The sequence below is a fragment of the Corticium candelabrum genome, chromosome 3, assembly GCF_963422355.1.
Source record: "Corticium candelabrum chromosome 3, ooCorCand1.1, whole genome shotgun sequence".
NCBI lineage: Eukaryota > Metazoa > Porifera > Homoscleromorpha > Homosclerophorida > Plakinidae > Corticium > Corticium candelabrum.
In genome coordinates, this window is record NC_085087.1 from 2,245,521 (window position 1) to 2,258,020 (window position 12,500).

Here is a 12,500-nt window from a genome sequence, read left to right on the forward strand (position 1 = left end):
GAATGTCTTGAACCCACTAATCAAAGACCTCAGCCGTCTCTTATTACGCGACCTAGAGAATATCAGGCACAAGGCGCTTGACTTGGCATTGTGTGTTCTGATACCTCCCTCCAAGGCAATGGATGCAGAGGAGACTGTGGAACCATATGATGAGCCTTGGTGTAAGCCACTGCCACCAACTCCAACATCAAGACAAATAAAAGAATTATCTGCTATATAGGGGCGGTAGTGATGCTGGTAGGTCTGTTGTTATATAGAGAACCAGTGGCAACATAAGCGTACACCCCAAAATTGGCTGCACATTTGCATCCCAAAATTGCCCCAAATTGGCACATTTGCACCCCAAATTGGCACACGTTTGCGTCATCAATCTGAATCAATATTGGCTCAGATGTAACACATTTATTTGATGTTTGTTGCACCCTATCTATGGCATAGAATCACAATCCTAATGTGGCTGTACCTGGCGGCGTGCGCCATGACAGTCTCAAGGTTTTCAGCACCCCAATCGTAGCACAAACGCACTATAGATTTGTGACCATTGCTTGCAGCGCGCAGCATAGCCTGTTCGATGTCGGTAGCCAGGTCGATTCTTCGGCACCCCAATTGTAACACAGATGAACTGTGTATCCATAACCACCACTTGTCAATGTTGGTGGCTCCCCACTCACGACATAGTCGCATCGCATTTTCACAACTATCATTTGCAGCCCAGACCATAGGTTGCTCGAAATCGGTAACCCCCAATTGTGAAACAGTTGCATAATGTTTTCGTGACCACTACTTGTTGCCCATAACATAGCCGAGTCAAACTTGGAGGTTCCCAATTCTCTATATAGACGGACGACTTTCTTGTGACCACTTTCTGCAGCCCACTCCATGGCTTCGCCTAGATGAACATGGTCATAGTCGTGGCACATTTGCACAATGTGACCCACATAGAAAGCCATATTCATAGCCTCTTGGATATGATTTGCACTTAGCTGTAGAGCTAGATATAATAATAAGAAAACCCATGCATCAGCTGTGATGTGAACGAAATCCTTCTCTGACTGACATCTCTGAGCAGTGTTTGGCAGACCAGAAGCGATATCTTCTAACTTCTGGAAGTCTGACTGAATCAGAGTTGGAGGAGATTAAACGCGAGGCCATACAGGATGGAAAGCTTGTCTCAAGTTTGTTATCTGTTACAACTAATGTTTGTCCTGGTGTGCAAATGTTGACGTTGGATGTGGTTTTGCTCTATCAGCTGATAGTTCAGTTGTCACGCCTTTACTTGACAATGTGTCACCTTGCATGGCTTCAGTCAGGATGGCACCTGCTGCACGTGGTGGAAAACCTGTTGTGTCAATGATGCGAGAGGATCATGAGTCTGCTAATCACTTGGAAGATGGCTCCCTTGTTCAGTCAGTCACTGATCTCTCTAAGGACTACTCATCTGCAAGAGATAGTGGTGATATTCTATCCATTCATGACACTTTGGATTCAGTTCAGTGCAATGCTGTCAGGGAATCACCATCCCCTTGTGACTCTGTGAGCTCTGATCTGATGACTACACATCCTAGTATATCTTCTCGGCTAGAAGGGATGGAAACTCCTACATCTCAACTCAGTCCAGGCTGCTGCCAAACAGAGGATGGTCTTTCACTTGATAGTGATGCTGCTGTGGACCCTGTACTTCGTCGAGAGTTTCTTGAAGAGTTACAGAAAGTTAGGCAAATTCCTATCTGACTGACAGAGACAACGCCTTCCAAGGATCTTTGTGAACAGTGGAACCCTGAAACTTCAGGGGATCTTAACACGATCATCAATTTGTTGAAGGATGAACCAGATATGAGTGAAATCAGTTACCTGGTATACTCTGCTTCTTCACTAGTGTCCAAAAAGGCGGGGCTTAAAGATGATGAGGTTAACCAATTCTCAAACACCAACATGGAGACAAAGGCTGGACATGAAGATTCTCACACTTCAACGTGCGATCTCACTGTTGCTGGAGGTTAGAAAGGGTTCATCGGGCATTTATATGTTACATGAACTCTGACTTCTCCGGCATCAGTTGGGCATTTCCTGTTCGGAAAGTTGTAAGTAACCATCAATCGGTTGAAAATGGAACTTAAGTCCAAATCGAGTGAACCAGAAGGCTGGAGAAGAATTGTAAGAGACTCTGCCAGAACGGGTTGTTTCAACAACATGCTGGACGGTTTACAGAAAGTTGGGTAAGCAGACTATCCAGGTCACTTTTCCGCCATCCAAGTCTGAGATCGAGCAGTATTAGGGAGGTATCCTAGAAACTAAGGTACATCACAATGAGTTTGCCTTCTGACGTTAAACCGATGGCGAGACACACCAGAGAGATAAGCAGCAGTGTTTACCTATCTCAGACAATGAGGTCACATCGTGTCTCTAAAGGAAGGGAAACTGGAAGTCTCCTGGTCCAGACAAGGTTTATGGTTTCTAGGTCAAACTTATCACTTGTCTTCACTCTGATCTGACTCGTTACAACCTGCTGGTTCAGAATCCAGACTCAGTACCCGACTGGTTGTCTCCAGGAACAACCACTCTGATTCCTATGAATGACAAGACTGACCAGGCCAAAAATTACCAGCCTATCACGTGTCTGTCTGTCTTCTATAAGACCCTCACCTCAGTCATCAGGCAGAGGATTGCAGGGCATTTGGTTCAGAGAAATCACATTGCTCCGGAGCAGAAAGGATGTCAACGGGGATCTTTTGGTGCAAAGGATCAGCTGTTGATCAGCAAGCTGCTTACCGAAGACTGTAAGACCAAGAACAAGAGCTTCAGCATAGCTTGGGTGGACTACCACAAAGCCTCTGACAGCGTGCCACACGTTTGGTTGCTCCAATGCCTTCAGCTGCATAAGATCAGTCCAGTCTTGTGCAGGTTTCAGTCATGTGTGATGAAGAATTGGAGGACATCAATGGTGCTTTCTTGCGGGAACAGCACAATTAATACAAGGTTTATGCAGATCAGGAGGGGTATTTCCAAGGTGACTCACTTTCTCCATTCTCTTCTGTATGACTCTCAATCATCTGAGTAAGGAGTTGAACAGAACCGATTACGGCTACCGGATGACCACTGGGCATAGTGAGACTGCCAAACGTCAGCTCATCAGTCATCTACTTTACATGGATGATCTGAAACTGTATGGCAGAAACTCTGATCAGTTGGATGGGATGTTGCACACAGTGCGTACCCTTCTCTGATGACATCCAGATAAATTTTGGTCTGGACAAATGTGCTGTTGCACACCGTCAGTGCCAGGCTATCTGGACACAGCTATATCGAGTGACGGTAAGAAAAACGGACACCATCAACTGTCTGGAACCGGGTCAAGTCTACAAGTACTTGGGTGTAGATGAGAGTAACAGTATTCAGCACAGCATGATGCGGGAGAGACTCCGTCGTGAGTACTTCCGCAGAGTGAAGGTGGTTCTTCGGACTGAGTTGAATGGTCAGAACAAGATTCTAGCCATCAATGGATTTGCATTACTGGTTCTCACTTACAGTTTTGGCGTCATTCATGGGGGTGAACAGACCTGCAGCAGCTCAATTGATGGACCAGAAAGCTCTTTTCATTGATGGGGTAGGGTGTTACAACAGATTGAGTCAACATATTAGTCTTGTATTGTGAGGCTGAACTGTTACCTTGCTGACCGTTCTGATCCTTTTATACAGATGATACGGGAGTGTGACTTCGGAAAATCTCACACTTGATCAAGTGCATGGTATGTCGCTTTACTGCACAGCTGCGCAGGAGTCTTGCTTCGGACGACAAGTTGCAGAACTTACACAGGAATGCATCCATCTCGGTTGAAGATGGCTTTGAGCAAGCGCCTGAAACAGATGTGAGGCATTATTGTACGTGTTGCAGTTCTCTTCATATGCGGTCCTGGAGCGGGAAGACTATGCACAGGCAGTATCGCTATCTCACTGAGCAACCGCCTGTGGACATGAAAGAGACCTACGGATGGCTAAAGGCTAAATCTTCCTTCTGCAACTGAGGGACTGGTTGTTGCTGCTCAAGACCAAGCTTTTCGGACTTGGTACTGTGAGCACAAGATTCTACCTTGTGATGTCAGTCTACATCGTGCTGTCAGTCCTACTTGCCGCATGTGCAGTGTAGGCCTGGAAACAGTCGACCACATTGTGGCAGGCTGCAGTGCTTTGGCACCGATGGACTATACTGATCGACACAATCAGGTGGCCTCTATAGTTATCTGGGATGTTTGTCGCCATTTTGGAATTTCAGTGGAGAGCAGATGGTATCGGCATCATCCTGATAGGCTTGTGGAGGCAGATGACAGTACTATGATGTGGAATACCATCATCTCTACTGCCAGGAAGATCAAAGCCAATCGTCCAGATATCTGTCTCAGAAATAAGAAGACGAGCACTTGTCTTCTTATTGATAGCAACTGTCCTACTGATAGCAACATTGGCAAGAAACATGCTGAGAAATTGCCGAAGTACAGCGACTTGCAAGTGGAGATAAGTCGCATGTGGCATTGTTGAACACTGCTGTTTCCGGTTGTCTTGGGAGCTTTGGGTACAGTACATCCAGGTATTGCACAGTGGCTGGACATTATTCCAGGTCATCACAATCAGCAACACTTACAGAAAACAGTGCTTCTGGGATCTACTCGGATTCTTCATAAAGTCATGTCTTCTTTCTAGACAGCCGTGATGGTCTAAGTACTTCTGAAGCAGGGTGTGCTTCCGAAACTTGTAATAGACTTTACAAACCAGACTGATTTGGTTGAGCACGACAATAATAATATTTACTAGGCGTTCTGTTCACGAGTTTGCAGTCACCGTAATGCCTGCAATGTATATCGAATTGATAAGTCATTGATCGCCATGTAGACTACACAGAACACATGTACCCAGCTGGGGTCACCTGCCGTGTTGGTGGGTGTCCAGATTGGGTAAAGACCCCACTTGTCCATCATGGAGGGGCTTAACGACAATAATATATATTTTTTATACCGCTACAGGTACAGTGCTCTAGGCCAGACAAGATATGTACAACTAACAATTGAAAATAGATAATCATAAAGGAATAAACGTAGAAGAATAAATAGACATAATAAATTAAGGTTTAATCCAGCTCTCAAAGTTCATGTAGGACAACACCATGATTCTTGTCTTTGTCTCATTGTCCACTGAATGCCACAGATTACCTTGAGTATCCAGAATGAACCTGCTCACTATTTTATGATTAGAATGAACTGCTCTCCATGAGAGAGAGAGAGAGAGGAGGAGAGGGGAGAGCTGGCTAACACGTAATAGATCTGGTGCTTCCCTAATACACGAGAAGATAGTTTGATCTATGGTATCACCAAGAGTCTACCCAAGGGTTTCCCATGCAAGGTCTTCAGAGATATTGTATTACTTGAGTATAAGGCTTTGTACTGAAGATACCCAAATGGTCGTATACCTAGGTACTATTTACCCCAAATATGGATGGGACTGGATCTATCTCCCATTGCTAGCTTCGGGGAGTATGTAGAGGTTGTATATCATCTCTGTAACTTAAAACAACTAGGACCTACACCGAACTACAATAAATTGTACCAAAAAGATCCAAACCATGATTGGTTTTCCGCTATGGCTTGGGGTAGTATAGTTGTACTAGAGGGTAATGATAAGGAAGTCGACGATGGGGCCTCCTCACCCTCACTTGTGATCAGACCTATAGACTTTGGCACTGCACCCAATGATGTACCATATGCAATTATGGAAGCTATCGCTAACGGTACTCATCGAGTTAAGTATCTAGAACCTTGGTTTGCAGATGGAAAATGAGGTAACACAGTATCGCTTGAGAAGGCCCTAGCTACCTGTTTGGCCAAGGATGATCGTATAGTAGGATATGTACCTTGGAAAGCTATCGAGGTGCACTATAGAACGCAAATGAGACTTTCTCCGAGATAGTAGACAAAAGATAGAGGAACTGTGGAAGACCTTGCATATAGTCCATTCCTTGGATAATCCACGTAGGACCCTGCATGATATGTATGAAAAACCTGTTGGGTTGGATGAGATATGTCCACCACCAGGTGGGTATACATGTGAAGATCTATATAGGGATAAGGTATAGAACATTGGTCTAATAAGACGCCCTATTAGAGAAACATGAATGTATAATATATGCTATGAAAATCTTGCTGGCGCGAGAGATAATGTAAACCAAAAAAAGGATCCAAAAAGAAAAAAGTTTAATAATAATCATGGTGTTGCTAGTGCAAGAACAAATTTTTTATGTTCTTCACGAAATCTTCAACCCGTCTCGAAGCCTAGGAAGGTGCAGCTTCAAGACGAGAGGAAGATACTAGAGACCACAAAATATTTGACTCTCATTGTTTGCACACAATCCATGCCACAGTGTATGCATACCAACGCTAACTACAGCTAACCTATTATTTGTACCCACTGACGTCACTGGTTCATGTTGTTCTCATTGAACGCCGGGCTCGCTGGTAGACCTTGTGGAAAGAACTTGTTCTGCTGCCGTTCTAGCTGCTGTCTGCATCAGGGACGATAGTTAGGCTTTGCTCAATTGCATCAGCGTGGTCAATTCTGGTGTCCTTGTTGATTTTACAAGAATTTCTTACATCAGTTTTGTTGAGGATCATTTCTGTTATGAACCATAGACATGTCACACACAGTTGGTCAACATAAACGTCTTATTGAATTGTGTGACTCTTAGATAGGTTTCTTTTGTATATAGATGTGGGATATTGTTACTAATAATTAAAAGCTATCGAGTTACCAACACTTGTGAAGTCATGTTGTGATATTCTTACTAAGTCATTACAATTCTTTGTGTGATAGGATGGGAAGATGCCTTTTGATTTTGCTGTGAGAAGAGCTCACATGTCAACAGCTAACCGATTGTTTTCAATAATGCAGTCAGTTGAAGATCTTGCATTAGAGGTGAGTAACAGATGTCTTACAGCATAATGACTGGATACAGTTTGGTATTTTTGTTTGTATTTATGGAATTTATTTGAGACATTGATTCTCTTTCTTTGATTGTTAATAATAGAATGTGTGTAAGCTGCTGCAGTGGGCATGTTGGAATGAAGTGGATGTTGCAACAAAGATTGCAGAGAAGTTTTGTCAATCAGTGGAGAAGGAGGTGAGAGTTTTCACAATACTGTTGATTATGTGTGAAAGATATTTTTGTTGTGCATGCAGTCTGGTCGCACTTTACTTCACTTTGCTGCTGAACTTGACCATCATGAGGCAGTCGCGTGTCTGTTGGAGAAGAAGGCTGATGCAGATGCTAAAGATAAGGTAAACAATATTATGAAGTTTATGGTAGGAATATTATATCTTAGAACAGAAGAAGCAGTGGAATGAAGTGTACAGTGAAAGTTTGTTTGTTTGAACATGACAGTTGTGTCTTGCTAAGCAAGTTAGTTGTGCATATGACAATAACACTTCAGTGTTATGTCTGCAATGAGGTGACCATTGTCATTGTTCTAACTGCTACACTGTACTACATGGTCACATTGACACTTGTATACTTACCAAGACTCACGTGAAGGAACCTCCGCTGAATACACACGTGCGCACACACACACACACAAATGTTGTTTGACGTCTATGTGTGTAAGAATAAGTGTGACTCTAGGAAATTCGTTATGGTCTATATAGTAGCCGGAAGGAGCCAATTTACTTTTCCTCAACCAGTCTTGTGAATGCAAAATATCTCACTCGAGCAATAGGAATGTGTGTATACGTAACAGTGGCTGCCGACTGCTCCTTCCACCGACTGTAGACAGGATAGAAGCGGACGCTACTGCCTGTACAAAATTTGTCTTAACTCCTGTTGGCAACTCCGGCAAGGGTAGTGAACAATATATTGCTGGCTGCGTGCTGGCGGCCCCCAGTCGCTTTGCTCCCCTCGCCCTAGAGCCTCCATTTTTAGATGCGGACTCGATTTTCTAGGTTTGCAGGCAGGTGTACAGAATATTCAGTACAGGGTAGTTGTTATTCTTATATATGCGTACCCAATTACCTACTACACCAATTGTAATCACTTATAGTATGCCTCTCTAACCAACTGAGCTCTCTCTCTCTCTCATCTCCTCTCTCTCTCTCTCATCTCCTCTCTCTCTCTATCTCCCTCCCTCCACTCCCCCCTTACACACACACACACACACACACACACACACACACACACACACACACACACACACACACACAGACACACACACACAGACACACACACAAATGGATAATGAGCTGCCGTTCATTACAGTTACGTAATGGTGGTATCTGCCCCTTAGCCAGATCATGGCTAGGTTCCTTTGCACTATGCAGGAGCTACGGGCTATGTTAAGCAATCTTGTAGAGATCTGCCAGGTACTTGCAGGAGCATCGACTCTGACACCAACTGTGGTGGGGCACTCGAAGTCCCACCAGGACCCCAGTGGCTGATAGACTTTGTTGGAGTCGGGGGCCTTTACCACCCCAGTCAATGGCCACGTACTCATTTATACTCCTGAGTCGAGAGAGGCAATCGTGTGTGAATTTCTTGCCCAAGGAAATTATGCCATAGCTCACCATTACTGTGACTTGAACTTGTAACCTTGCAAAGTCCCAGATGTAATCACTTTATAGAAGATTCTCTAACCAACTGATACACTCGCACACATGCACACACACACACACCACACACACACACACACACACACACACACACACACACACACACACACACACACACACACACACACACACTCATCTCCTCCTTTTGTATTGCTTCCGTCTAAACAGCCACGTTACCCCTTTATTGGAGACAAAGAGTCATAAAAATGTTTTTCCATGACTGTTGATGCATTTGTGAATTGCACAGCCTTATTTGCTAATTTCTTGCCCAAGGAAATTATGCCATGGCTCACCATTACTGTGACTTGAACCTGTAACCTTGCAAAGTCCCAGATGTAATCACTTTATAGCACACTCTCTAACCAACTAACACACACCCACACATGCACACACACACGCACACACACACACACATACACACACACACACACACACACACACACACACACAAACACACACACACACACACACACACACACACACACACACACACACACTAGCCTCCTCCTTTTGTATTGCTTCCGTCTAAACAGCCATGTTACCCCTTTAGTGGGGACAAAGAGTCATAAAAATGTTTTTCCATGACTATCGATGCATTTGTGTATTGCATAGCCTCCTTTGCTGCTCCTGTTTGCTCATGTATAGGTTTTTCTCTTTCAGCAATGCATTTGTGTCTCTTCAAGTCGCTAATGTGTCTGTAACCTTGATGGCATTCATGGCAGACAACAGTTTGTAAATCAACATTGCCAGATGATACTCGACTAGACTCCAGACAGGCATGGTAATGATCTCTCCAGGCAGATTTTTATTTATTTGCTAAGTCATACCAACACACACACACACACACACACACACACACATACACACACTCACACACACACACACACACACGCACGTGCGCGCATGCACACACACACCAGCCAATTCAGAGTCATTTGAGGATGCTTTTTCCTCAATCTTGTGACTTGCAAGTTTTGTTTCTTATGGTTCATAACCAAATTATTACTTGTTACTGTAACATTAATCAGATTAATTAATTGAATAACACAAGTATTAAGTTACACAATAAATGACTAGGGTCATCTGTGGTAGCTCCGTGAATATCTAACCCTGTTTTAGTGTGAAGCATCTTATCTCCATTATAGGATTTGAATCTCTTCCACCATTAGCAAACTACTTGACGTAGGATTATGAGTTTCATAGCAAGTTGATTGCTACTTGAATGGACATTCGGGAAGGCGAAGCGATAGCAACAAAAACACCTCCTTTACCACACAGCAACTTCTTACATTACAACGAAAGATCTAATATGTATGCCTTATTTGTTGCTACCACAGTAGATGCAGTCGAGAAACATACTCAGGCAAGCAATTGGTACAACCATTCGTAAGTTGTAGCTGCCAGAACAGAACTCTGTTCACGAAGTTGTCTCACCCACGAGATAAGCAGCCAACGAAAGTTCCAAATTATCTCAAGAGCAATCGAGAGTTTAGAGATGATTGCCCACATGCTGATTGGCAGAAGGCTACTGCTCCATGCGGTGCTGTAGTAAGATCAATCGACTACAACACTGATTCGTAGCAATATATGGGTGTGTATCAAATTACTCACGGAGTTAGCCCAGATTACCCTACAGTATTCTCACTCCCCGTTCACCAGCGTAGCGTGGTCCAAGTTTGGGGACTAATGAATGAGACTGCAGACCACGGGCATGTTTTAATTGCAAAGCCACATTCATTTCTACTTTTGCTTTTCTCCCTCGCATAAACTGTGGGACTGAGTGCCGTCAGTGTGCGTAAAGAAGTGGAAACACTGTTACAGTCCTTGCCAGAAAGGTTTCAAGGCTCGCTATGATCGTCAAATTAATTAAATGGCATCTTGATGACAATATATATGTACATATAGAATTTAGAATACTAATTCAGTGCAAACCGGTGTTGACCAAGTTGAGCATTTTGTAGTGTAGCGAGCAATAGGTTTAGCTAGTTAGCTAGAATAACGTGATAACAAAATTGAGAAAGTACGGAGTGCATGCAATCGTAATAGGTAGAGGAACCACTGGAGATTCCATTCTTTAGTCAATCAGGTTGTCGACCTTAAACTTACTTGAAACATAATTGCTGGATAGGCTTGTACCTTTTTGATACGGTCTTCTTTGACTCTGCCATTGCCCGATAGCATAGCAAACTTCTTAGTTAAAAGTGATGGGCATGCGCCCTTGACGTGTCCGCGATTTCTGTACACTGGTTATATCGTACTGAAATGATGATGTGTATTATCAAAGAGATAGTCAACGTCGTGGTCAACATACTACTCTAATTAAGATTAGACGGATTATTTAGTAATTTAATTATACTGTAGCTCTGCTTGAAGCGGAGTGACAAGGCCAAAATGTTTTGGGGCTATGGCCTTCCCCATCCCCTGACGCTACATCGATGCTCTGTTGAAGCTCAAGGCAGAAAAACCACTGACTCCTACTGGCAAACGTCAACTGCAAAGAAACCACTGCTCTCAATGCTCATGTTGTACGTTAGTCTGAGTGTTCACGTACATGCAGTTGCAAACTTTGTGCTGTGAGATATTTGATTACTTTTAATCAACGTGGACAGGTCTGGTGTACCTGTTCAGTTTACAAGAATTTCTTACATCAGTTTTGTTGAGGATCATTTCTGTTGTGAAACAGAGACATATCACACACAATTTGTCAACATAGACGACTTATTGAATTGTTGTGTGAATTTAGATAGGTTTCTTTTGTATGTAGATAATATGGAAATGTTACAGAGTTACTAATTAGTACTTGTGAAGTCGTTTTGTGACGTTCTTACTAACTCATTACAATTCTATGTGTGATAGTATGGGGAGAAACCTTTTGATTTTGCTGTGAGAAGAGCTCACATGTCAACAGCTAACCGATTGTTTTCAATAATGCAGTCAGTTGAAGATCTTGCATTAGAGGTGAGTAACAGATGTCTTACAGCATAATGACTGGATACAGTTTGGTATTTTTGTTTGTATTTATGGAATTTATTTGAGACATTGATTCTCTTTCTTTGATTGTTAATAATAGAATGTGTGTAAGCTGCTGCAGTGGGCATGTTGGAATGAAGTGGATGTTGCAACAAAGATTGCAGAGAAGTTTTGTCAATCAGTGGAGAAGGAGGTGAGAGTTTTCACAATACTGTTGATTATGTGTGAAAGATATTTTTGTTGTGCATGCAGTCTGGTCGCACTTTACTTCACTTTGCTGCTGAACTTGACCATCATGAGGCAGTCGCGTGTCTGTTGGAGAAGAAGGCTGATGCAGATGCTAAAGATAAGGTAAACAATATTATGAAGTTTATGGTAGGAATATTATATCTTAGAACAGAAGAAGCAGTGGAATGAAGTGTACAGTGAAAGTTTGTTTGTTTGAACATGACAGTTGTGTTTTGCTAAGCAAGTTAGTTGTGCATATGACAATAACACTTCAGTGTTATGTCTGCAATGAGGTGACCATTGTCATTGTTCTAACTGCTACACTGTACTACATGGTCACATTGACACTTGTATACTTACCAAGACTCACGTGAAGGAACCTCCGCTGAATACACACGCGCGCACACACACACACACAAATGTTGTTTGACGTCTATGTGTGTAAGAATAAGTGTGACTCTAGGAAATTCGTTATGGTCTATATAGTAGCCGGAAGGAGCCAATTTACTTTTCCTCAACCAGTCTTGTGAATGCAAAATATCTCACTCGAGCAATAGGAATGTGTGTATACGTAACAGTGGCTGCCGACTGCTCCTTCCACCGACTGTAGACAGGATAGAAGCGGACGCTACTGCCTGTACAAAATTTGTCTTAACTCCTGT

The 12,500-nt window shown here is 43.0% G+C and overlaps 1 protein-coding gene across 1 annotated transcript in view; it reads left to right on the forward strand.

The window, feature by feature from the left end:
* The first annotated feature begins 1,311 nt into the window (after nucleotides 1–1,311).
* Nucleotides 1,312–12,500, forward strand: part of LOC134177100 (receptor-interacting serine/threonine-protein kinase 4-like) — an 18,359-nt gene continuing 7,170 nt past the window's right edge. Inside the window, exons 1-8 of the mRNA XM_062643819.1 lie at nucleotides 1,312–1,370; nucleotides 1,566–1,710; nucleotides 6,856–6,957; nucleotides 7,070–7,162; nucleotides 7,222–7,320; nucleotides 11,497–11,598; nucleotides 11,711–11,803; nucleotides 11,863–11,961. Coding sequence (XP_062499803.1) covers nucleotides 1,312–1,370; nucleotides 1,566–1,710; nucleotides 6,856–6,957; nucleotides 7,070–7,162; nucleotides 7,222–7,320; nucleotides 11,497–11,598; nucleotides 11,711–11,803; nucleotides 11,863–11,961 — 792 coding nt within the window. The remainder of the gene's footprint in view (nucleotides 1,371–1,565; nucleotides 1,711–6,855; nucleotides 6,958–7,069; nucleotides 7,163–7,221; nucleotides 7,321–11,496; nucleotides 11,599–11,710; nucleotides 11,804–11,862; nucleotides 11,962–12,500) is intronic.